We start from the raw sequence: 27,761 nt of genomic DNA, 5'->3' as shown, positions 1-27,761 counted from the left end.
AACCTAATTATGTCATTCCTGTGTTAGCAATAAGATGTAAGTAGCTATCATCTAACTTTTGCTTATTTGTCTATAGATATCTATACACAAAAAATGATGAAATGCATAATCTCTTAACAAGATGACAATCTAGCACACATAAAGATTAAAACCAATCATAATTGGGTACATAACTATCACTACAGGACATGAAAAGTGACAAAAAATCCAATATCAAGTATAAACTTACACACATACGTACGCTATGCTTTGAACATTGGATAAATGTTTATAAGACAAAGGTCAGCAGAAGTATGATTGAATATTTACAATAACTATAGTTAGAAATACTAATGGTCAGAGTTTGTATTTAACTGCTTAATACTTAACAGTATTCTCCATTTTTTCTGCCTTTAGCATATATCACCTTTGGATCACAAGAATATATTATTTTAGAATAAAGATATATTAAAAACTAAGATAACACATGTTGAAAACGATGAAGACCTTTTTGGTAATGATCTTAAAATCTAAAAACATTTTCACGATTCTGCTGGTATAGAGGGTTTTGGGAACATTCAAAGACAAGGGTCTGCAATGTGATTTTTATGTTCATGCATTTCAAACAATGTAATTAGTTAAAATCAGTTGACTATAAACTTTTTTTAAAATTTTTTTTAAATTTTTTTTTCACCGTTTATTTATTTTTGGGACAGAGAGAGACAGAGCATGAACGGGCGAGGGGCAGAGAGAGAGGGAGACACAGAATCGGAAACAGGCTCCAGGCTCTGAGCCATCAGCCCAGAGCCCGACGCGGGGCTCGAACTCACGGACCGCGAGATCGTGACCTGGCTGAAGTCGGACGCTTAACTGACTGCGCCACCCAGGCGCCCCGACTATAAACATTTTAAGTATCTAAAAATATGAAAACTTTAAGATGAAAATAAGGATATACATAATTAAGGTAAAAATATTTTAAGGTGATAACTTGTTACTTCATATTGCATCAAATCAAGTGGCATCCTTAGCATGATCACTTTCAGGGTCTAGGCTCTTTTCTGGGATCCACATATCCAGCTAGTATCAGTTTTATTTCTCTGGAATAATTTCTTTTCATCTTACTTGTAGCGTGGATCATTTGTAACAAATTCTCTGAAATAATCTGGAAATGTGTTTATTTCACTTTTGGTTTTGAAGAATCTTTTTGATGGGTATTGTATTCTTACTTGACAGTGTGTGTGCGTGCATGTACGTGGTATGTTTAACACCTTATTATTTTGTGTGTTTAATACTTTAAAGATGTAATTCTTTAGTTTTCCAGCCCTTAGTTTTCGATGAGAAGTCTGCTGACGGTATTAGCTCATCTCTGGATTGGCATTGTCTATGTATGATGTATGTTCTTTCTCCATTTTTTTTCTAGGTGCTTTCAAAGCTTTCTTTTTAATGTTGATTTTTAACAGTTTTGTTGTTTTTTTAATTATGGTTTTCTGTGTATTTGTCGTTCTTGATGTTAGCTGAGCTTCTTGGTTCCATGGCTTCATGTCTTTAATAACATTTAGAAGATTGCTATCCATAATTTTTCAAATTGGTCTTCTGCCCTGAACTTTCTCTCTTCTTGTTTGATCACATGATACTGCCCCACAGATCACTGAGTCTTTAATTTTTGATTCTCATTTTTATTTTTAAGATATTTATTTCAGATAACTTTTATTAACCTACTTTCAAGTCCATTTATTTCTTCTTTTACATTTCTCATTGTTATTATTTTTCTACAGTTTTTATGAAGATTATATCTAGCATTAATGCTAGGATTCATATTTGGTACTTAGACACTGTCTGCCTCTATTCTGAAAGTCAACATCTCTTAAACAATTATATATGTTTTCCTGTAAATTCTTTAACTTCTATTTCATAGTCATTGAAAAGTTATGTTTATCTTATTTATTCTAGCATACTGTTTGTGTTTAGGTCTGTTTCTTTTGGTAGCTCTTTTCCTCTGACTATGGTTCATATTTTCTGCTTCTCTGCATGTCCAGTAAGTTTTTATTGTACAATGAACATCACCAGAAAACATTGTAGAGATTTATGGATTCTGGTGTTTACCTCTGAATAACATAGATTTTTCTTCTAGTAGAAGTTCTATTGTAAATTTTTTCGTCTTCTGTATATTATGATGGTTTGATATCTTACAAAACCTCTGACTGAAGAGAGACTACTAAATCTTAGAGATCTCAAAGAGCCCAGACAGGAGACTGTCTTTGATCTACAAACTAACCAATCCAGAGCCGTACCTCTTCTGGCCCCCAAACCTTCCCCTCATCCCTATCTTCTGACTCTGCCTCTAGGACTTGTGAGTATAATAAACTTTATTTTTTCCTAAATCTATCCTCTGTCTCTTCTTACGGCCATCATATCTGGCTGACTGTCTTATAAAGGAATACAAGACAGAAGTTATGTTCCTGGTGGCATACTGTAATCCTGTGAGGTCTTAGTTTTAAGGGTTTTTTTAGAGTTGATCTATTTCAGTGTTGCCTTAATACAAGAATATAGCCCTTAGTCAACTCCTGGGACATGGTATTTACTCCTAAGACATATCTGTCTGGTTCAAGTAAAATGTGACAACTTTAATAAGCTATGCTGGCCTTGAACTCCAAACCCGTTCTCTTCTACACTGATTACTACCTGAAGTGTTCAAAGTTTTCAGCCTTGCAGTCAGTAGTTTCTTCCCACTGGGCTGCTTGGGGTTTTGCCCCATACAGGCTCATATTGATTAGGGAATAATTTAAGGGGACATGTGGAGATTATTGGGGGGTTTCCCTGATGAAGCTCCATACATTTCTCTTCTCACCTGGCAGAGGTTCTTCCAGGCCCATGCTCAGATCCCTAAATTGTCCCACGGGTGAGACTCCTGCTTTCTGCCTGAGTTCTATCATCCATGCACCATGTGGATGTAGGTGTGTTCTAAATTCATAAAATACATAAAGATGGATCTCAGAGTTTAATTCAATTTTTTCAAAGATTGGACACTTTTCATTTTCTGCTTGCATTAACTCACTCAAGCAGTTCATTTTTGTAATTTGTGCCGAGTTTATATCTGTTATTTGTAGGAGGTTCACTTTATTATTTTTTAAGTTTATTTGTTTATTTTTGAGAGAGAGACAGAGAGTGAGCAGGGGAGGGGCAGAAAGAGAGAGGGAGACAAAATTCCAAGCAGGCTCCACAGTGTCAGCATGGAGCCCGATGTGGGGATCAAACTCACGAACGGTAAGATCATGACCTGAGCTGAAACCAAGAGTCAGACGCTTAACTGACTGAGCCACCAGATACCCCGAGGTTCACTTTAATATAAGCTATTTTTGTATTCTGGAAGTATTAGTTGTATATATTACTAAATTATTTAATATTTAAAACCATGCAGTTATAGTAAGGAAATAAATAAATTTCAATGCGTTAACTCTATGACAGTGATGACTGATTTATTTTCTCCTCCTTTATAGTAATATTATATTTTCCATATTAATTATCTGCTTGAAAACAATGCTCTTATATTAAGTAATTGTATCTTTGAAGATGGTAAATATAATTAGCTATGTATATGTAAATATGCATGTATATCTAAAAAATCAGAACAAATGCAATTAATAAATCAGTGAAAGGACAGCTGTGAGGGCATTTGAGTTATGTTCCTAAAACAAAAGGGATATCCCTGCATGCCTCTGAATATATTGTACCCTAAAATAAAAGGTACCTCAAAGCATGTTGGTTAAAGGATATTTAAATGCCAAGAAGATGCTGAAACTCTTGTACTCAGTAGTGTAATCTAATGTGAGTTTAAAAGTCAAGTGGTGTTCCCCTAAGCATAAGAAAATATAGATAATGGAATAGGGTCCAAATGCACACTGGTTTTCATAGACCCCTAATTAATTACATAATGAGGGTAAGTAAAGGACAAGAGAAAAATACAATGACAGAGACTCAGTTATGCATATGCATATCACTGCATATGATTCATCTGGTTGAGAAATAGCCTTACCAATTTTCAATAGGTGTTTATTTAAAGTTTAGTGTTTTCTCACTTTTGGGTCAAACCTGTTACTGTCCCTAAATAAAGTTGTACAAGTACATATCAGGGAATGAATTCAAGAAATTATTGTGAAACCACTAATAGGAATTGAGAGACTTTGCAAACTTCGTTGAACTTTGATATTTACTAAGTAACCTCAATTGACGAGCTTCATGGTAGTGCACTTAAATTCAGGGTCACACTTGGTAACTGCTAACAGAACAGATTTAAAACCACAAAGAGCACAACTGGAATATTTGTATTGATACACCATTGGGAATAACTAACATGCTGTTACTAATCAGTATCATTCTCACCTTGCGGGTTTCCTGTGCTCATGGACAAGGTAAGTTGAAAAGACATCTGAACACTCGATTTCCTTCTTAAATGTGACTTCATATCGTATCTAGTTTCATGTGTCTGTATTTTTTAATGAATTTACTAGTTAAAATAGTCTGTATTGTGACACCAAAATGGTATATAACTTTATAGGAAAATTACCTCGTGTTTATCTAAGGGGAAAATAAAATAAATTCTGTTTTCTTTTTCCTAAGTTTGTCAGAAAAAGGACTCTCAATGTGGAGATATGTGAGTATGCTCACACAACTTTAGGCAATATGTCACAAGAAAAGTGAGGTGCTGACTTCAAAATAAATATATGGAGGTTTCTTTTTTTATTTTATTTTATTTTATTTTATTTTATTTTATTTTATTTATTTATTTATTTATTTATTTATTTATTTATTTATTTATTTATTTTAGTTTATTTATTTTGAGAAAGAGAGGCCACAAGCAGGAGAGGGGCAGAGAGAGAGGGAGATAGACAATCCCAAGCAAACTCCACACTGTCAGTGCAGAGCCCTATGCAGGGCTTGAACTCACAAACCGTGAGATCATGATCTGAACTAAAATCAAGAGTCAGACACTTAACTGACTGAGCCACACAGACGGCCCAAGGTTTCTTGTTTTAATGCAAGAAAACCTTTGGGAGCAATGGATATCTTCATAATCTTGTATATGATGATAGTTTTATGAATTCATATGTCAAAACTGCTTAAATTTAGGGGAAGTAAAGTATTTGTCATATTTTTCAACTATTGAGGTTCACTTAAAATATGAATTAATCAGTAACAATCAACACTTAATAGTAATTTCTTTCAATACAAAATGACACTTTTTGGTTGGGATAAAGTCATTCTAAAATATTTTGGATTTTAACAAGTAGGAAAGCCTGTGCTATTATTCACAATATGTGGATATTTAATTTTTAAAAACTACTTAAAACCTAAAAATATCTGTCTTTACAGAACAGAATAAGTATTTGTCCTAAGCTAGTAGTTTAGTAAAATAAAGTAATTGATGTTTTATTTGGAGAAAACCGCTATCCCAATTCACTCATGCGAAAGAACTTATTAAATCAGACATTTCAAATATATGCAGTTTACCATATTTCAATTATACCTTAATAAAGCTGTGGTAAGCAATTATAATCAATTTAATATTTCAACAAAATTAGCATTAAGACAATAAATTTTAATTTACATTTCTGAGTCCACTGGTAAGTATTGAGTAAATAAATAAAAATTTTCAGAGCATTAACTGTAGCACTGATTTGTTTTCACCTTTGGAGTAATATATTTTCTAGATTATATCTCTGAATGCAATCCTTATGTATTAAAAATTATATCTTATGACATAACAAATATAATTGGTAGCTTTTTAAGCTTGTCTTTAGAGAGCAATTTCTTTTTGTGTATTAGTTCTAATAGCTTTCTCTTGCATGTATAAAATCTTTAAGATTTTTATTTGTATAACTATATTTTTCTCCTTCCTTAACATCTTTATAAATTTTTCGTTATGATATCTTTTTAAAGTCTCTGATTTCTTTTAAAAGCAAAGCCTCTTATTTCCAGATTATTGTAAATGAAATCTCTAATGTGCTTTAGGGTACTTCATTACAGCATTTGTGAGTAGGACATAAATCACTATGCTTTACTCCTGAATTTACTAGAATTTATTTTTGTAATTTGCCCCACACTGAGTTTTAGATGCTATTTAAGACTATATTCAGGCAACTTCCTTTCCTAGCAACAGAAATAAGAACAATACAACAAAGGGTCCTGTCCAGTTTAAAACTATCCTCACTCAGTAACTCTTTTCTGAAAGTACCTTTAAGAAGAATGCCCTGTAAATTTGGGTTGTACCAATGTTTCTCAAAGGAGACATGAACCCGTTTGGTGGAAGCAGACTGTTTCATAGATAGAATACATCTTTGTGTGTTTAGTGGCACGGGTAGCGTTGTGTTTCTGCAAGATTCCGATGCTGAAATCCTAACTCCCAGGACTTAAGAGTGATAGTATACAGAGACAGGGTCTTTAAAGGGGAAGTTAAGTTAAATCAAGGTCATTAGGGTGGGCCCTCACCCAATAAAACTCGTGTTCATATAAGAGGAGCAAATTAGGAAATTAGGACACAAAGAGAAGAAGATGTGAAGAAGACACGGGGAAAGGAGACCATCTACAAACCAGGGAGAGATGCCACAGAAGAAACCAATCCTGCTGATACCAGATCTCGGACTTCTAGCTTCTAGAATTACAAGAAAATAAATTTCTGTTATTTAGGACACCCAGTTTATAATTATAATTTTATATGCATACATGTTTATATATCCTATGTATAATGTGTTGCCTAGAGTAGGAGAAGAGGGGTGGAAATGGCTAAGGTTTCTGAGGGGAGGTATGCATGAGACACAGGAAAGAAGAGACACCGGAAATGAGTGGAGAACTGCAAAGAGTTTGAGCATCCCACCAGAAGCAAAGTTCTTAGACCTGGGAAGCTTAGTGGATAGACCTACTTTTATTCTTTTTCTCAGTGTTTGCTTTTGTGTGATCTTAATCTTGGAAATACTTCTGAAGAACTCAAACAACGCAAATACCTCAAATACCTTTGTATTCTTAGTTATAGACTGCCCCAGCTCTTGAATCACAAATACAAGTGGAACAATTAACTTAAATAGAATCATAAAGTCATCAATGTGATTATTAAAATAGAATTACTCATTCATGTATGGTACTATTTTTTTTTTTCTTAAGGAAGAACTTGTGGTTTTCCAGAAATAAAACATGGAAACATATATGATGAAGACAGATATAAACACAACTTCCCAGTTGCTCTGGGAAAGTATTTCTACTACTCGTGTGATCACAGCTTTGCGTCTCCTTCACAATCACTCTGGACTAAAATAACCTGCACAGAGGAAGGATGGTCACCAACACCAAAGTGTATCAGTGAGTAAATACCCTGGTTATTATCTGGATGAATTATTTAGTGTGTTCAGTGAGTGGAGAAGTGGATGCCAGGGGGTAGATCACAGAATCACAGTACAATTAGACAATCACAGAATCAGGGGCTGGAGGAACCAATCAGCAAAGACAAGGTAGTCTTTCCTCCTTTTATAAGAAACTGTTTGTGGAAATCAAATCAGAAAAAAAACAAGATACAAACTTTTGTCTAAACCTTTTCATTTCATTTTAATTTAATTTAATTTAATTTTATTTTTTTAAAATATGAAATTTATTGTCAAATTGGTTTCCATACAACACCCGGTGCTCATCCCAACAAGTGCCCTCCTCAATACCCATCACCCACCCTCCCCTCCCTCCCACCCCCCATCAACCCTCAGTTTGTTCTGTTTTTAAGACTCTTATGTTTTGGCTCCCTCCCTCTCTAACCTCTTTTTTTTTCCTTGCTCTCCCCCATGGTCTTCTGTTAAGTTTCTCAGGGCTGGATCAACATTTGCAAATCAATCAATGTGATACATCACATTAATAAAAGAAAAGATAAGAACCATATGATCTTGTCAATCGATGCAGAAAAGGCATTTGACAAAATTCAGCATCCTTTCTTAATAAAAACCCTCGAGAAAGTCAGGATAGAAGGAACATACTTAAACATCATAAAAGCCATTTATAAATCTTTTCATTTTAAATACTGGTGGTCAATACTGTTAACTGCTAGTATTTAAACACACTCATTGGTAATTGTATGACTGTAGGTTTTCTCAAGAGAGTTTATTTTTATGTGTAATATCAGATTCAAAATGTGCTGTTTCTTTGAATATCCAAGAAGAATTTTACTATTATCCTTAATTTTGTGCTTTTTGTTAATCACATCTTTTTAAAAAAATTATTTAACATTTACTTATTTTTGAGAGAGAGACAGAGACAGAATGTAAGCGGGAGAGGCACAGAGACAGAGGGAGACACAGAATCTGAGGCAGGCTCCAGGCTCTGAGCTGTCCACGCAGAGCCCCACACAGGGCTTATTAACAAACCACAAGATCATGACCTGAACTGAAGTTGGACTGAGCCACCCAGGCACCCCTCACATCTTTGTTTTTTAAAATTACATCTGCCTTCCTCTCTCAATGAGCACAGAGAAAAGCAGAGTCATGAAGAAGACACAGTCATCAAAGAGAAAAGCAAAAAAAGGCACAGGAGATAAAAGTCATCTCCTCCTTCAGGAAGCAATTTAGACAATCAAATGAGAAACCAAAACTAACTTTTCTGATATCTAAAGGAATTTTACAAGTGTAGAGTGTTTTATATATACACATGATGATTGATGATGTTACATATTAATATTTTTAACTTGCATGAACTCATTTTTAAGAAACGAATTTTTGTGTGTGGTTTCTCTTTTGAAGCTTGTAAAATATAATATTCCTTCATTGCAAGATTTATATTAGTTACCTTTTGGGTCTTTAGGACAGTGCTTTTTCCCTTGGGTGGAAAATGGTCATTCTGCCTCTTCAGGACAAACACACCAGGAAGGTGACACTGCAAAAATTGTCTGTGATACAGATTATCGCCTTTTAAATAATCAGAGCAACATCACATGTACAGAGAGTGGCTGGTCCATCCCTCCTAAATGCAGTTCGACAGGTAGGTCTTCTGGGATCCTGTATTCTTTTTTATTTTAGAAAGAAGTAACATCATGAAACATATGCAGTGTTGCTGTTGTTGCTATTTTTGCCTTTTCAGTTTTAGGGTTTCCGTTGTGTCTGAGTAGATATGAAAGTCTCTGGATAATCCTAGAAAATCATTTTGTCTTTACATGAATTCAATGTAGGCAATACTAGGAAACACTGGTCAAGAGCATAATGAAAATTTTTGAAAGATACTTTAATGTTTTAGTGACACAAATTTAATGTTTATAATGAAATTATCCAAAATCAGTTGACACAACATGAGAATAAATTTGATTTTGCAAGGTGTAATAGTTAAAATTCCACATGTGCAAAATCTTATTGCTGGGAAATCTTACTGCTAAATGCTAGTTGGCATTTATCTTTTTTGGCAAATGCTAAATTTACATCATTTAAAGAGAAGCACCAATGTATTGGTAATTTCCACATGGTTAGAACTTTGTACTTCTGAAATTTAGGTTTCCAGGGTATAACTTACAACATAGAAATCTCCTTCATAAAAAAAAAAAACATGTCAAAAATAGGAATATATTGGAGCTGAAGTTGAGTTGGAGTTTCTCATACTTTTAATGGAAACAAAACAGTTGCTGAATGTGAATAAGGGTCTCAGAAATAATAAGATTCCTAAAGCATTGTCAAAGACTCTAAGGGAACAGTGTCTATTCTAGCCCTACTTATTTTCCCATTCATCATTAATTCATCTAATCAATATTTATTGTGAACATTTATATGCCAAGCACTACCAAAACTGTTGGAGATCAATACTCTACAAGAGTCAGTATCTCTTTATTCATAGACTATTATGTCAAGTGGAAAACCAGGAGTAATAATAATAATAATTTTAAAAATAGAAAAATAGAAAGTTAAAGATTAAAAGTCATGTACATTATAAAATATAATATTAATAGTGACCTGAGGAAGGGCACATTTCACATATGATAGTTTTTGAATCTTTTCCGACCTTCAGGATGGCATCTGGAGAGGTTAAATAGCATTAAGGCATCAAAAGATTTGGACTCATTGAAGCAAAACAAGGAGGCCAATGTGGCTGGCCCATGATGAGGCAAAGTGTTGGATTAATTAATTTAAAAGTTATAGGCTATAATATATATTGCAGATTTTAGTCTGTGTGCAATTAGAAGCCTCTGGGAGATTTTAAGCAGGCAAGTGACACAAAATGAGTTTCAAACAAGATCATTATGATTGCTATTTTGAAAATGAATCTGGAGTGATTAAGAAGAGAAAGGAGGAGGGCCAGTTAGGAGAATCTAGATGTGGCATGTTCTGGGGTACGATACAATGGAGAAAAGAAGTATTTTTCTGGGGCTTTAGTTTATGTTATTTGCAATGTAGAAAAAGAATTGGACTGTCTGATACAGGCTGAATATTATAATATGTTAACTATACTTTAAACAAATGGAAAACAAAAAAAAATGAGAAGAATCTTAAACTCCAGGGGAGAAAAAATATATATATCTTTTTATGGAAATAAACAATATGTATACAAGGTGGGTCTGACAACTTGTTCACACACAGAAAAACTCTGAAAATAAAACCACAATGAAATCTCATTCTTGGTGGAATGATAATTATCAAAAACACAAGCGATAACAAATGTTGGCGAGGATGTGGAGAAAAGGGAAACTTATGTACTGTTGGGAATGTAAATTAGTATAGCTGCTGTGGAAAAGAGTATGGAGTTTCCTCAAAAAATTAAACGTAGAAATACCATATGATCCAGTAATTCCACTACTGGGTATATATCCAAAGGAAATGAAGTTATGATCTTGAAGAGATGTCTGTACCCCCATGTTCATACCAACAGTATTTATAACTTTCAAGAGGTAGGAGTTATGTAAATTTCTACTCATGGATGAATGAATAAAGAAAATGTGACATATAATGGAGCATTATTCACCCACAAAAAAGAAGGAAATCCTGCCATTTGCAACAATATGCATGGACCTTGAGGGCATTGTGCTATGTGAACTAAGTTAAATAGAGAAACACAAATACTGTATGATCTCGTGCATAGGTAGAATCTAAAAAAGCCAAACTCATAGAGACAGAAAGAATGGTGGCTGCCAGGGACGGGGGGTTGAGGGAAATGAGGAGATGTTGGTCAAGGTGTACAAACTTCCAGTTAGGAGATGAATCGATTCTGGAGATCTAATGGATAGCATGGTGACTCTAGGCTCAGCACAGAGCCTGATGTGGGGCTTGATCCCACAACTGTGAGATCATGACCGGAGGCAAAAATCAAGACTTGGACACTCAGCCAACTGAGCCAGCCAGGTGCCCCAAGAAAAAGAATTTAAAAGCATAAATATAATAAAAATGGCTTTTACGTTTATTTTTATTACCTATAGTTGCCCAATAGTGACCTTTACCATTGTGCTCTATGTCTTCATTTAGCTTCAGGTTACTGTCCGATGTCCTTATACTTCAGCCCTCAGCATTTCTTGGAGGTCATGTCTACTTGTAACAAATTCTCTTAGCTTTTGTTTATTGGAGAATGTCTTCATTTCTCCTTCAGTCTCGAAGGATACGATTAAAATTTCACCAATGAATTCTTTCTTTCCTCAGAATCACACAAGTGTTGATATTACATATTGTGCTGCTTCTTAGATATATAGGATATTTTGTATATAATCCCTACTAATTTCACATAATATAGCAATACATTAAAAGAAGCAAATCAAAGTATGGTTTATGATAATACTTTTCAAAGGTGGCACAGTTTGAGTACTCTGACAAGGTCAGTTGTCAGTGATGGGGTTTTGGCGTGATGCTAGGGTTTGGAGCTGACGGCCAAGAAAGAATTCTTGAAGACATCTTTGGTGCAAAAAGGTGATTTTATGAAAGCACCAGGACAGGACCCTTGGGCAGAAAGAGCTGCACTGGGGTTGTGATGGGTAATTGATTATATACCGTCAGGTTGGGAGGGGGTTAGGGATAGAGTAAGTCTCTAAGTTATTTTGGAAGCAAGGTTTCCAAGACCTTGAGGGGCTAGGTGTTGTCAGGAAAATGCTTTTTATTACCTTTTAGTAAAACCTCAGTCATGAGACCCTTCAGATGTATATCAGGAGGCCATAAGCTTGGAGTATGGTTGCCAGAATATACCTTGGGGGAGTTGAGATAAAGGAAGTTTCCAAAGGAATTTTTATATTTTAAAGTAGACTTATAGGTTCCTGGGGGGTCAGGATAATGTTAAGCCAATATTCCCTTTTGCCCCTAGCAAAGTGTCATCGTCAAGGCAGCTGGGCTCCCAGAGCGAGGTCACTCTGCCTGTTTCAAGGACTTGTGAATAGGCTGTAGGCAGTAAAGGAATTTAATTTTTCATTTGCCTTAGTTTCCCACGTCACACGGCAAGCACTTAACCCCCTTTCCTTTGTTCTCAGGTAGCCAGGAGTGTCCGAGGAATATCACTTATATTCTACTTGGCTGGGGGTGGGGTGGGGGTGGGGTGGGGGTGGCAGTGGTGGTGGTAGCTTATACTTTGCCCTCAGCTTGTATTATGCTCCCTCATCAGTCAGGAGTGGATGGTATATAGAAAGGAAACAAAGGGAGACGAGAAAACTAGCTTTATTTTAACTGTGCAAAAGCAAATTGTAAAGCTGATATTTTCAGTTATCATATATGCCTTTTACCTTACGTCCACTGAGCATAAGTCTTATTGTAATCCTAACTGAAATTTGCTATTCAACTCGTATGATAATCTTTTCTATTATGATGTGTATGTTTTTTCCACACCACCAAGCAATTATCTGACACCAGGAAGGTGTCCTACTATTCAACTCAATTCTGACACTACCTACCTGGAGATAGCATAAAATCCCACAGATTAAGGGCTCAGTCCTACAAGACTGCCTCCATTCCCTTCACAAGCCAATTGCTGGTTCAGTGTGTCTGCTGTGCTTCTAACCAAATAGCTATAAATCAGAGGTTCCTATGACCTTCTCTGATTCAATTAATTTACTAGAGCAGTTCACAGAATTAAAAAAAAAAAACAGAACAAAACCCATTTTGTTTACTAGGTTACTAGTTTATTACAAAAAGCTATTACAGGAATAGCCAGATGAGAGACGCACAGGGCGAGATATGTGGTAAGGGGTGTGGAGCTCCCACGCCCTCTCTGAGTTCACCACCCTCCTGGCACCTCCATGTGCTCTCCATCCCAGAAGCTCTCAAAACCCTGTCCATTTGGATTATTATGGAGGCTTCATTACATAGGCAGGGTTGATTAAATCATTGGCTATTGGCAATTGATTCAACCTGCAGCCCCTCTCCCCTCCCTGGGGGGCAGGATGGTAGGACTGCTAGTTCCAACTCTCTAAAGACAGGGCTGACTCCTTGGGCAACCAGCCCCCATTCTTGGTATTTACAAAAGACACCTCATTTACATAACTAAAGATACCTTTATCACACTCATCACTTAGGAAATTCCAATCATTTAGGAATTGGCTTAACATTAGGAGCTCTATGCCAGATGTGGGGTCAAAAACTAAATATATATTTGTTATAAATCATATCACAACTATTAACATGTGGCAAGTAAATTGGAATTGTGCATATTGGTAGCATAATATCTCACAGCTCTTTTTTGTTTGCTTAAAGAAATTTTCTTCTATTTGTGTTTATAAGAATTTCGTTTATTATATTTTCTTTTTTGACCAAATATTTGTTGTATTGTATTCAATTATCACCTTATCTGCATCCGTTAAGATGTTTAATCACTAACATTCTTTCTCTGGGCTTGCAAGTTTGTACTCTGCTGGTTTAGAAGGTAGGTCGTAAGATATAATGCCTTCACCAGGGACAAATCAATATTTCCTTTTACTGGAAGTTGATGGTAAATCTGTTATCTCGGGCGTCTCATGTCATTGAACTAACAGGCATAGAAGTGGATTATGTACACAGGCTGGGGATACTGAATTGAATTGCGGCAGGGTTATTGTTTACTACTATGTGATGAGAGCAGGGAAATTATATTTGAATGCATAAAATTCTGAGGCTCTCCCTTTACACTTACTCCTTTATCATGGCAAAGCCAAACTGACCCACTTCAAAACAACCAATCTTGGATCTTTTGCTGCAACAATGTGCTGGAACTTCTCTGCCTGACTCCTGGACTTCTACAAAGGCTCTCTTATCTAGGGGTAATTGTTGAAATTGGCATTCTCTAGGGGGTCCTAGACTGACTGAGAGGAGCTGGCTGCTTCAGGCTGCTTCAGGGTCCAGAGCCAGGGCCAAAGTCTGTGTACCTATTACTCTACACATGAGTGGGTGAGACTCCTCCCAAGTCCCTTGGCAGGTGGTGCTGGTTACAGGGTCAAAGTCAAATGGGTCTGTAGCCCAGTTCTCAGGGTTATGGAGCTGTTTCTGCAATTCCAGCTGGGGTGATGGTTGGTAAGTTGGCTGCCTGGGTGAAGGCTATCTTTTCAAACAGCTCTCCTTGTTCTTAGACTGCACCAGGGTTTCACAGTCTCCTACCTGGATCCCATATCTCCCAAAAAAGACACTTTGCCTGTAGATAGATGCCATATTGTAATTACTGGGAGGAGGGATTTATGAGGAATCTCTTTTCGTCCATCTTGCCGATGTCACTCATTCCTTGTGCTATTTTTGTTTTTATGTCTTTCTTTCTTTCTGTTCTGTCTGGAGCTTCTTGTTATTTGGCTTGATTTTTCTCATAATTCCATATATGTTCACTTTTTATTTAGACATTGCTTTGGCTTTTTTCTTCTTGTCATTACATCACTTAAACATTTTGTTGACAACTATATGTTTAGTTTGCACATGCTCATTTTAAAAATCATCTTTCTTCAGGTATGAATTATATACAATATGATTGACACATATGTGTGTGTAGGCTAATGATTTGACAAATGTTTACCTGTATATAGCCACAATCCCAATCAAGCTAGAGACAATTATGGAATGTTTCCACAAAACACTTTAGGTTTTGGCAATTATGGTTGACCTATTTTTTTTTTTTAAATTTTAAATGTTTATGTATTTATTTATTTTGTTTTTGAGAGAGAGAGAGAGAGAGAGAGAGAGAGAGAGAGAGAGAGGCAGGCAGAGGGGCAGAGAGAGGGAGACACAGAATCTGAAGCAGGCTCCAGGCTCTGAGCTGTCAGCATAGAGCCTGATGCCAGGCTTGAACCCACAAACTGTGAGATAATGACCTGAGCCAAAATCAAGAGTTGGACACCTAACCGACTAAGCCATCCAGGCACTCCTGCTGACCATTGGTATATATTCTTTTGTGAAATGTTGAATTTCCCCCCAATTTTAATTGGATAGTTTGTCCTATAATTCACTTGTATTAGTTCTTTAAATAGTTGGGATATAATTCCTTTATCAGATATGTAATTTGCAAATATCTTCTCACATTCTGTGGCTTATCTTTTGTGTTTCTAACAGTTTATTTTCAGGAACAGATTTTTAGCCTGTGATGAAATCCAGACTGGCCATTTTTTTTGAAGTCTTTATTTAAATTCTAGTTAGTTAACATATAGTGTAATATTGGTTTCAGGAGTAGAATTTAGTGATTCATCAATTACATATAACACCCAGTGCTCATCACAAATGCCCTCCTTCATACCCATCACTCATTTAGCCCAATTTCTACCTGTCTCCCCTCCAGCAACCCTCAGTTTGTTCTCTATTGTTAAGAGTCTCTTATGGTTTGCCTCCTTCTCTCTTTTTTTCCTTGCCCTATGTTCATCTGTATTGTTTTTCAAATTCCACATATGAATGAAATCATATGATATTTGTTTTTCTCTGATTGACTTATTTCGCATAGCATAATACTGTCTAGCTCTATCCACATCCTTGCAAATGGCAAGATTTCATTATTTTTGATGGCTGAGTAATATTGCATTGTATATATATATATATATAACCTCCTCTTTATTCATCATTTGATGGATGTTTGGGCTCTTTTCATAATTCATTATTGTTGATAATGCTGCTATAAATATTGGGGTACATGTGCCTCTTTGAATCAGTATTTTGTATCCTTTGGGTAAATAACTCATAGTGCAATTGCTAGGTTGTAGGGTAGTTCTATTTTTAATGTTTTGAGGAACCTCCATACTGTTTGTATTCCCACCAACAGTGTAAGAGGGTTCCTCTTTCTTCACATCTGCTGCCAACATCTGTTTCCTGTGTTGTTAATTTTAGGCATTTTGACAGATATGAAGTGATATCTCATTGAGGTTTTGATTTGTGTTTCCCCGATGATGAGTGGTGTTGAGCATCTTTTCATGTGTCTGTGGGCCATCTGGATGTCTTCTTTGGAAAAATGTCTATTCGTGTCTTCTGCCTATTTCTTAACTGTATTATTTGTTTTTTTGGGTGTTGAGTTTGATAAGTTCTTTATAGATTTTGGATACTAACCCTTATCTGATATGTCATTTGCAAATATCTTCTCCCATTTCGTCGGTTGCCTTTTAGTTTTGTTGATTATTTCCTTCGCTATATAGAAACGTTATCTTGAAGTCCCAATAGTTCATTTTTGCTTTAGTTTCCAGACATGGAAAGCTAAAGAGGTTGCTGCCTATGTTCTCCTCTAAAATTTTGATGATTTCCTGTCTCCCATTTAGGTCTTTTATCCATTTTGAATTTATTTTTGTGTACAGTGTAAGAAAGTGGTCCAGTTTCATTCTTCTGCATGTTGCTGTCCAGTTTTCCCAACAACGTGTGTTGAAAAGACTATCTTTTTTCCATTAGATATTACTTCTCGCTTTGTTGAAGATTATTTGACCATAGAATTGTGGGTCCATTTCTGGGTTTTCTATTCTATTCCATTGATCTATGTGTTGTTTTTGTGCTAGTACCACATTGTCTTGATGATACAGCTTGATGACTATAGCTTGAAATCCAGAAAGGTGATGTCTCCAGCTTTTCTTTTTTTTTTTTTGAGATTGCTTTGGCTATTCAGGGTCTTTTGTGGTTCCATACAAATTTTAGGGTTGTTTGCTGTAGTTCTGTGAAAAATCCTCTGGTCTTTTGATAGGGATTGCATTAAGTGTGTAGTTGCTTTGGGTAGTTTGGACATTTTAACAATGTTTGTTCTTCCAATCTATGAACATGGAATGCTTTTCCATTTATTTGTGTCCTTTTCAATTTCTTTCATAAATGTTCTATAGTTTTCAGAGTATAGAACTTTTATTACCTCTTTGGTTAGGTTTATTCCTAGGTACCTTATGGTGTTTGGTGCAATTGTAAATGTGATCAATTCCTTGATTTCTCTTTCTGCTGCTTTATTATTGGTGTATAGAAATACGACAGATTTCTGTATGTTGATTTTGTATCCTGGGATGTTGCTGAGTTTGTGTATCAGTTCTAGAAATTTTTTGTTGGAGTCTTGCAGGTTTTATATATAGAATATCATGTCACCTGCAAATAGTAAAAGTTTGACTTGTTCCTTGCTAATTTGGTTGCCTTTTATTTCTTTTCGTTGTCTGATTGATGAAGCTAAGACTCCCAGTACTATGTTAAATGACAATGGTGAGAGTAGACAGCCCTGTCTTGTTCTTGACCTTAGTGGAAAAGCTCTAAATTTTTCCCTGTTGATGATGATATTAGCTTTCATATACAGCCTTTATGATGTTGAGGTACATTCCCTCTATCCCTGTTTTGTTGAGGGTTTTTATCAAGAATGAATGCTGTATTTTCCTCCATCTTGCTGTATTTTGTCAAATGCTTTTTCTGCATCCATTGAGAAGATCATATGGTTATTATCCTTTCTTTTATTAATGTGGTATATCACACTGATTGATTTGTGAATATTGAACCAGCCCTGCAGCCCAGGAATAAATCCCACATGATCATGGTGAATAATTATTTTAATGTTCTGCTGCATTCTATTTGCTGGTATCTTGTTGAGAATATTTGCATCCATGCTTATCATGGATATTGGCCTGTAATTCTCCTTTTTAGTGGGGTCTTTGGTTTTGGAATCAAGATAATGCTGGCCTTGTAGAATGAGTTTGGAAGTTGTCTTTCTATTTCTATTTTTTGGAACAATTTGAGAAGAATAGGCATTAACTCTTTGAATGTCTGGTAGAATTCTCCTGTGAAGTCATCTGGACTTTATGTTTGTTGGGAGATTTTTGATTACTGATTCAATTTCTTTGCTGATTATGGGTCTTTTCAAATTTTGTATTTCTTCTTGTTTCAGTTTTGGTAACTTATATGTTTCTAACAATTTATCCATTTCTTCCAAATTGCTCAATTTGTTGAAACATAAGTTTTCATACTATTCTCTTATAACTATTAATATTTATGTGGTGTTGGTTGTCATCTCTCCTCCTTCATTCATGATTTTATTTATTTGGGTCCTTTCTCTTTTCTTCTTGATAAGCCTGGCTATGGGTTTATCAGTTTTACTAATTATTTCAAAGAACGAGCTCCTAGTTTCATTGATCCGTTCTGTTGTTGTTTTGTTTGTTTCTATGATCATTTATTTCTGCTCTAATCTTTACTATTTCCCTTTTTCTGCTCCTTTACTCTTTATTTGCTGTTCTTTTTCTAGCTCCTTTAGGTGTAAGGTTAGGTTGTGTATTTGAGACTTTTCTTACTTCTTGCTTCCTTCTGATGACCACTTTTGGTGTATCCCAAAGGTTCTGGACTATCATGCTTTCATTTGCATTTGCTTCATGTATTTTTTAATTTCTTCTTTAATTTCCTGGTTAACCCATTCATGTTTAGTAGGATGTTCTTTAACCTCCATGTATTTGTGGTCTTTCCAATTTTTTTCTTGTGGTTGATTTCAAGTTTCATAGTGTTGTGTTCTGAAGATATGTATAGAGTGATCTCAATCTTTTTCTACTTGTTGAGGGCTGATTTGTGACCCAGTATGTAACCTATTCTGGAGAATGTTCTATGTACACTTGAGCAGAATGTGTATTCTGCTGCTTTAGGATGAAATGTTTTGAATAAATCTGTTAAGTCCATCTGGACCAGTGTGTCATTCAAAGTCATTGTTTCCTCATTGATTTTCTGCTTAAATGATCTGTCCATTTCTATTAGTAGGGTGTTGAAGTCCCCTACTATTATTGTATTATTATCAATGAGTTTCTTTATGTTTGTGATGAATTGATTTATATACTTGGGTGCTTTCAAGTTGAGGGTATAAACAATTACAATTGTTAGATCATCTTTTTGGATAGGCCCTTTGTTATGATATATATAGTGCCCTTCTTCACCTCTTGTTACAGTCTTTGGTTCAAAATCTAGTTTGTCTGATATAAGTAAGGCTTCTCTGGCTTTCTTCTCTGGCTTTCTTCCATTAGCATGATAGATTGTTCTATCTGCAGGTGTGTTTAGGTCTAAAATGAGTCTCTTGTAGGCAGCATATTGATGGGTCTTGTTTTTTATCCATTCTGGTACCCTATTTCTTTTGGTTGGAGCATTTAGTGCATTTACCTTCAGAGTGATTATCGATAGATATGAATGTGTCATTCATATGAGATATGAGTGTCATTGTGTTACCTATGAAGTTGATGTTTCCGGAGATTTTGTCTGTTCCTTTCTATCTTTGTTGCTTGTGGTCTTTCTTTCCCACTCAAAGAGTCTCCTTTAATGTTTCTTGCAGGGCTGGTTTAGTGGTCATGAATTTCTTTAGTTTTTGTTTGTCTGGGAAACTCTTTATCTCTCTTTCTATTCTGAATAACAGCCTTGCTGGACAAAGTGTTCTTGGCTGTGCATTTTTCCCATTCAGCATGTTGAATATATCATGACATTCCTTTGTGGCCTGCCAAATTTCTTTGGAGAGATCTGCTGTTAACTTTATTTGTCTTCCCTTGTAGGTTAGGAATTTCTTTTCCCTTGCTCATTTCAGGTTTCTTTCCTTATCTCTGTATTTTACAAATTTTACTACAATATGTCTTGATGTTATCCTGCTTTTGTTGATTTTGATGGGAGTTCTGTGCCTCCTGGATTTGGATCTCTTTTTCCTTCCTCAGAATAGGGAAATTTTCAGCTATAATTTGCTCAAATTAACTTTCTGTCCCTTTTATCCTCTCTTCTTTCAGGACTCTTATGATATGAATATTATCATGCTTTATGGAATTGCTGAGTTCCCTAAGTCTATATTCATGATCTAATATTTTTCTTCCCCTCTTTTCAGTTTCATTATTTTCTACAGTTTTATCTTCTATATCACTTATTTGTTTCTGTTTCTTCCATCCTTGTGTTCATTACATTCCGTCAGTTTAGCATCTTGGTTATAGCATTTTTTAATTTCTTCCTGACTAGTTTAATCAAGTATGTAATTTGCAAACATTTTTTTCACATTTTATGTCTTATCTTTTGAGTTTAAAATAGTTTATTTACAGGAACATATGCCTTAACTTCCAATGAAATACAAGTTGATCAATTTTTTAATTTTTTTATTTTGTGATCTACATAGGACATTTTTTCCAACTTCAAAGTTGCAAAGATTTATCATATTTTTTTTACAGAAAGTTTACATATGTACTTTTACATTCATGTCTGTGATTGATTTCCAGGTATTTTGTGTATGGAATAGGGTTCATCTTTTTTTCTTTTTTTCTCATACAGATTTTCAGTTGTTTTACCCACTTTGCTGGGAGTGGTATCATTTTACTCACTGAATATCTTGTCATATTTGTCAAAGTCCACTGAATATAGGAGAAGTGTGTTTGTGTCAATTTCTGTACTTTTAGTCTTTTGCACTAATATTTATATTTATTCTCATATCTTTATGCCCTTCCTTGATTACTGTGGTGCGAGTCCTCCAATTTGTTCTTAATTGTGGAAGGCAGAATAATGGCCTCCCCAGTGGTGCCCAATAAGTTAGTATTGTTTAATCCTCTGAATATATGGGTTTCTTTTGTAGCAGCAGTAGAAAACTAACATTAATTTTTAAAACTGTTTTTGCTTTTCTAGCTGTTTTCCATTTTCTCTGAGTTTTTTTTTTCATTTTCTTTGAGTTTTAACATCACCTTGTCAGTTTCTACAGAAAGTCTACTTTATATATATGTATGTATGTATACTTGACACACAATGTTACATTAGTTTTAAGAGTACAACTAAGTGATTTAACAAGATTATACATTGTGCTATGTTCACAAGTATAGCTATCATCTGTCACATTACATTATTTTCACAGTGTCATTGACTGTATTCCTTATGCTTTGCCTTTTATTCCTGTGACTTACTTATTCCATAACTGGAGGCATGTGTGTATTTCCCTCTCTCCTTCATTCTTTTTACCCAACCTCCCACTCCTCTTCCCTCTGGCAACCATCAGTTTGTCCTCTTTGTTTATAGTTCTGATTCTGCTTTTTGTTTGTTAATCTTTTTTTTTTTTTTTTTTTTTTTTTTTTAGATTCTGGTTATGAGTGTAATAGTATTGTAATTGTCTTTCTTAGTCTGATTTATTTCACATAGCGCAATACCCTTTAGGTCCATACATGTTGCCTCAAATGAAATATGTCCAAGTCTTAATTAAAGTAAATAAATTCTTGATTTAGTCTTTAAGGAATTGACTACTTGTATCTATTTTACTAAGGGCCAAAATTACAATTCAAAAACAGGATGACTATAAACCAAACTCTGATGTCAAATAATCTTTTTAAAATAATTTTCTTGTGGTTTATAAATTCACTTAAGGTTTATACAATTTATAATATTTATTTTACTAAACTCAAAGAGAAGATTATATCATTCCATATTTATTATTTATTATTTCATCTCCAAAGTTTAGAGAACATATTAAAGATAAAATATGTTGCTATAAATATGTAGTGTAGTAGTTCTTATGGAATATCTTTAAAATACAAATAAAATGATGGTACTTAAAATCCAGTTTTTTTTTCAGACTGAACTAAGTAATATAGTATATTTGTTTTATAAAATGTCCAGATTAAAAGAACAGTTGGAATCATGGAAAATTCTCCTATCATAAGTATTAAGAGAGTTATTTCCTGAGGAATAAGTGTATTAAAGATACTTTAAGTACATTTGACAGCCCAAGAAATTCCACTTTGAGACATGAAATAGGCAGCTGGTGTGTGATCATAGAATGTGATATAAATTTGGGCTTCTTCAACATGTGGATTATATTTCAAGATAGATTACTAGCTGAGCTTATCCAGGGAATTACTGTATACCTAAAAAGAAGTCTGAGAACTTGGTCATAGGACACACTAATATTTAGAGTTCAGGAAATAAAGGGAGCCAACTAAGGAGATATTATATTAGCCACTTGTAGTTTTTCAAATCAACCTTTGCCTGCCACATATATTTTCCAGTCTTTTACTTTGAGCCCACCTATGTTACCATGTTTGAAGTGAGTTTCTTTTAGATGCCATACAGTTGGGTCTTGTTTATATGTCCACTTTACCATTTTCAGTCTTTTAACTGAAGTATTTAAACCATTTATATTTAAAGTCATTATTGATCGATGGGGCACCATGTAAGCCATTTTCTTGTTTGTTTTGTGTGTGTTTCCTGTGTCTCTAATTCCTGTTTTCTTGACTTCCCTGTGGATTTTTTGGAACATTTTAATTCATTTTATTTTGATATATCTATATTGTTTTTGAGCATATCTCTTTGTATAGTTTTATGAGTGTTGCTGTAGATATTAAGATGCACATATATAGCTTATCATTCTGCCTGGTATTGACATCTTATCACATCAAGTGAAATGTAGAAACCTTGCTTCCATATAGGTCCACTTACTCTCCCCACATTAAAGTTCTTAAGAATTTCCAGTGCATACATCATCATGTGATATAGTTTTGCTCAAATATCAAATAATATCAAATGATGTAATTTTGTACAAACACCAAACATAGTTTAACCAACTAATTAGGAGAAAGATAGTCTGTTATATTTCCCCTATTTTTACTAATTCCATTGTTTTCCCTTCATTCCAAAATTTTAATTCCAAAGAATTCTTAATTCTTAATTCTTCTTCCCTTCATTTCAAAGTCTTCCAAGGACAAGTCTGCTGAAGACAAATTCTCTGTTTTCCTTTATCTCAGAATGTCTTCATTTCTCCCTTAAATCCTACAGAATAGTATCACTGGGTATAGAATTTGGGGTTGACAGTTCTTCCTGGGTCCATGGTCACAGATGAGTACCCCACTGATATTTGAGTCCTTTCTCTCCCAAAGGTTTGCATAATTTCTATCTAGCTGCTTTTGGTATTTTTTTCCCCTTTTCTTAATAGTTTTCAGCAGTTTGATTATGATGTATCTTGGCATAAATTTCTTTGGGTTCAACGTATTTGGAGACTTCTCGACTTTGTTGGTATATATGTTTATGACTTATGACCAATTTGGGAAATTTTCAGCCATTATTTTTTGAAATATTTTTTCATCTCCAATCCCTTCCTCTTTCTTTTTCTCAGTATCTACTCTTTGCTATCTTCCCGTAGGTCCCTGAAGCTCTGTCCATTTTTTTTTTGTTTGCTTCTTTTCAGTCTACTTCCAAAATGAATAATTTGTATTGCTGTATATTCAAGTTTATTTATCCTTCTTGCATCTGCAATCTATTACTGAGCCCATCCAGTGAGTTTATTTTTTACTTTTTATTTTATTTTAAAAAATATTTTTTTTTGAGTTTGGATTTTTTTTATTTTTTTTTAAATATGAAATTTATTGTCAAATTGGCTTCCATACAACACCCAGTGCTCATCCCAAAAGGTGCCCTCCTCAATATCCATCACCCACCCTCCCCTCCTTCCCACCCCCCATCAACTCTCAGTTTGTTCTCAGTTTTTAAGAGTCTCTTATGCTTTGGCTCTCTCCCTCTCTAACCTTTTTTTTTTCTTCCCCTCCCCCATGGACTTCTGTTAAGTTTCTCAGAAACTCCAGGAAGTAGCGACAGCTAACGAACAGATCAAAAACGATTTAAGCAATATAACAGAAAATGAATTTAAAATAATAGTCATAAAATTAGTCACTGGGCTTGAAAAAAGTATAGAGGACAGCAGAGAATCTATTGCTACAGAGATCAAGGGACTAAGAAACAGTCAGGAGGAGCTAAAAAATGCTATAAATGAGGTGCAAAATAAAATGGAGGTGACCACAGCTTGGATTGAAAAAATATTTTAATGTTTATTGTTTATTTTTGAGAGAGAGGGAGAGAGAAAGAGGGAGAGATAGAGAGATAGAGAGACAGAATGTGAGTGGGGGAGGGGAAGAGAGAGAGGGAGACACAAGATCCAAAGCAAGCTCCAGGCTCTGAGCTGTCAGCACAGAGCCAGATGTAAGACTGGAGCTCACGAGAACCGTGAGGTCATGATATGAGCCAAAGTCAGACGCTTAACCGATGGAGCCACTCAGGCGCCTCCATCCAGTGAGTTTAAAAAAGAATTCTGTTATATTTTTAGTTCTGTAATTCCTCTATATTTTTATTGCTTTATTGAATTTTTAAAAACCATTGTCAATTCCAATATCTGTGTCATATCAGTATGGTTTTCTGTTGATTTTCTTTTCTCTTTTGAGATTCTCCTGGTCCTTGCTTTGACGAATGATTTTCAATTGTATTCTGGACATTTGGGGTATTATGTTTCAAAATTCTGCATTTTATTGAAATATTTTATTTATTAGGTCCTCTCTACCATCATGCAGGGTACAAGTTCAGGCTTCCCACTTGGCTTCCACTGACACCATGGGAAGGGGGAGGGGTATCCTATTCCCTAGGAGTGTGGGTAGAAGTCTAGGCTCCTTACTTGGCCTTCGCTGATCAAGATGGAGAAAGGGGTGGTTTTAGGTTTCTTCTGTGGTGTTTCTCGGAAATAATTCAGGTATTGTAAGAAATGTCTCTGTCTTGCTAGGCCTAGGCAATGTCTTATGTTGGTTTTTACAATATGTTCAGGATTTTTAGTCATACTTAGCAGAAGGAATACACAGAAATGTTTTTCCCTCATCATGTCCAGACTAGGAAGCCAGCAGTTCCCTTTCACATTATACAAATTTGTAATTCTTTGAATTTTATCAAAGGGATAGATATTTATTTTGTAATAAAATGGAAAAAATCAATAAAAAATGACTAGAGATCCAATAGACATTACAATATGTTGTATATATTTTTAAAAAAGGACATTTCTTCATCTAAGTTACCTAGTTTTTAGCATACATTCTCTAAAAAAAGCATTTTTTAATACTGAAATAATGCAAAGGAGACATATTTGTTAATGTTTTATGCATGCTTTCATGTGGGGTGAAAGGAAGGGCTTAAAAGTGGAACCGTCATTTTAAGTGATTAAAATTGCTTTAATGAATCATTTATGTCATCAGAAATCACAAGTGTTGATATTACATACTGAACTATATTTTTATTGCTTTATTTTAACCTGTGTTTTCCTTTGGTCTTTCAATAAATCAAACAACGTTTTTTTAGACCCTAAAAGAAAATGTGGGCCTCCTCCACCTATCGACAATGGAGACATTACCTCATTCCCATTATCAACGTATGCTCCAGGATCATTAGTTGAGTACCAATGCCAGTCCTTCTATGAACTTCAGGGAAACAAGAATATAATATGTAGTCATGGACAGTGGTCAGAACCACCAAAGTGCTTGGGTAAATATTTTAATATCCTCATAGATCCTGGGTAATGAATATGAAGTATTTGTAGAATTTGTAGAATTTTCATGGATTAACAAGCAACCGTTCCGTTGAATGACTGACTACCAAATATTAACATGTGAGAAAATAAAGTTGGAAAAATTCTTGTTCAAGCAATAAGAGCAACAAAAGATCTTTAATCAAAGCTCTTCCTGTGCTGACATTTTGTATCTTAGATTATAATATTTAATTATTACACATTAAACACAGCACCTCATTTTTATATCCTGAATTGTTTAAAATGATTTAAATCTACATGATGGATTTTCAGTGAGTTGGCTTGGAAAGGTTTGAGAATGAAGCCCTAGATGAATGTAGAATATTCTACTTGAAAGTCTGAGATTCTGTGGAAAATATTTGTATGCTAATTAATGTTTTATGTTCATTTTTTTATACTTTCAGATGCATGTGTGATATCAGAAGAAGTCATGGATAAACATAACATACAGTTACGATGGAGACATGAAAAAAAATTTTATTCTAAAACAGGAGATATTATTGAATTTGTATGTAAAAGTGGATATCATAAAAAGACACCACATCACACATTTCGAATAACCTGTCAGGAAGGGAAACTGGAATATCCCACTTGTGTAAAAAACAATGGCTAAGGGGCGCCTGGGTGGCGCGGTCGGTTAAGCGTCCGACTTCAGCCAGGTCACGATCTCGCGGTCCGTGAGTTCGAGCCCCGCGTCGGGCTCTGGGCTGATGGCTCAGAGCCTGGAGCCTGTTTCCGATTCTGTGTCTCCCTCTCTCTCTCTGCCCCTCCCCTGTTCATGCTCTGTCTCTCTCTGTCCCAAAAATAAATAAACGTTGAAAAAAAAAATTTAAAAAACAATGGCTAAAATGCAGTCCTAAAATTAAAATATGTACATTTATTCTGAATTTTTCATTATGAATCCAGTTCTTCTCAGTTATTGTTTCAACTATTGCTTAACCAATTTTTATTCATAAATCAGAATTTGTGTTAAATAATATGTGGTTGCTATAATCTGAGAGTCAAGTGAATCATTTCTTAAAAGCACTACATTATAATTTGGTGAACCAAAATGCTGTGTCCTATTCATGAAATATATGTGGCAAGAAGTTAGATGAGATCACTTCAGTGCCTGCTTCTATCCATCTTTCTCCTAACTTTCTCAAAGATTTCTCCACAACTCTTGAGAATGCCTGAGGTTCTCCATTTCAGAGGCAATGGGGAAAAATGCACCCATCTTCAAAATAATATTACTTCACAAACCTATAGAAGCCTATATCATATCTATGTTAGTAATAAGATGTAAGTAGTTATCATTTACTTTTGCTTATCGATAAATGGATATATATGCCAAAAAATGATGAAATGCATGTCTCCTACAAGATGTCTCTCTAGCAAATGTAATAATTCAAACAAATCATAAAGAGGAATTTGAATCTAATTAGGTACATAACTATTATAACATGACATTAACAGAGATTTTAAAAGTCCAATAACAAGTATAGATGCACGCACACACACACGCACACTATGCTTTGAACACTGAATAAATGTTTATAGAACAAAGGTTGGCAGGAAGTATAACTATTTATAATAACTATAATTAAATTCAGATTATCTCTAAATTCTCCAATTTAGAAGATTTATTCTCCAATTTTTCTATCTTTAACATATATTACCTTTGAACCATAAGATATGCTATTTTAAAATAAAGATATGTAGAAAGTAAGACAATACACTTTGAGAACCATAAAGACCTCTTGGGTGATGATCTTCAGATCGAAAAACATTTTCATGATTTTGTTGTAATAGGCGGCTTTGGAAACATTCAACAATAAGAGTCTAAACTATGATTTTTAGGGCTGCCTGGGTGGCTCAGTCGGTTAAACATCTAACTTTGGCTTAGGTCATGATCTCGCAGTCTGCTCTGTGAGTTCGAGCTCGGCATCAGGCTCTGTGCTGACAGCTCACAGCCTGGAGCCTGCTTCAGATTCTGTGTCTCCCTCTCTCTCTGCTCCTCCCCAGCTCACGCTCTGTCTCTCTCTGTCTCTCAAAAATAAATGTTAAAAAAAAAATTAAAAAAAATTTAAACTATGATTTTTATGTTCATTTCAAACAATACTTAGTTAAAATCA

General features: G+C 34.9%; 1 protein-coding gene across 1 annotated transcript; it reads left to right on the top strand.

Annotated features, from left to right (window-relative positions):
• Positions 1-4,214: 4,214 nt before the first annotated feature.
• Positions 4,215-26,640, top strand: CFHR2 (complement factor H related 2). Its single transcript, XM_025921177.2, has 6 exons — positions 4,215-4,388; positions 7,135-7,329; positions 8,809-8,985; positions 25,422-25,604; positions 26,052-26,260; positions 26,495-26,640. Exons 1-5 carry the CDS (start codon positions 4,331-4,333, stop codon positions 26,258-26,260), a joined length of 822 nt encoding a protein of 273 aa, XP_025776962.1. The 5' UTR covers positions 4,215-4,330; the 3' UTR covers positions 26,495-26,640.
• The last annotated feature ends 1,121 nt before the right edge of the window (positions 26,641-27,761 follow it).

The sequence above is a fragment of the Puma concolor genome, chromosome E4 (genome assembly GCF_028749965.1).
Source record: "Puma concolor isolate L17-30 chromosome E4, mPumCon1.1.hap2, whole genome shotgun sequence".
Lineage (NCBI taxonomy): Eukaryota > Metazoa > Chordata > Mammalia > Carnivora > Felidae > Puma > Puma concolor.
Note: the sequence above shows the minus strand (reverse complement) of the source record. Positions and strands in the feature narration are given on the sequence as shown.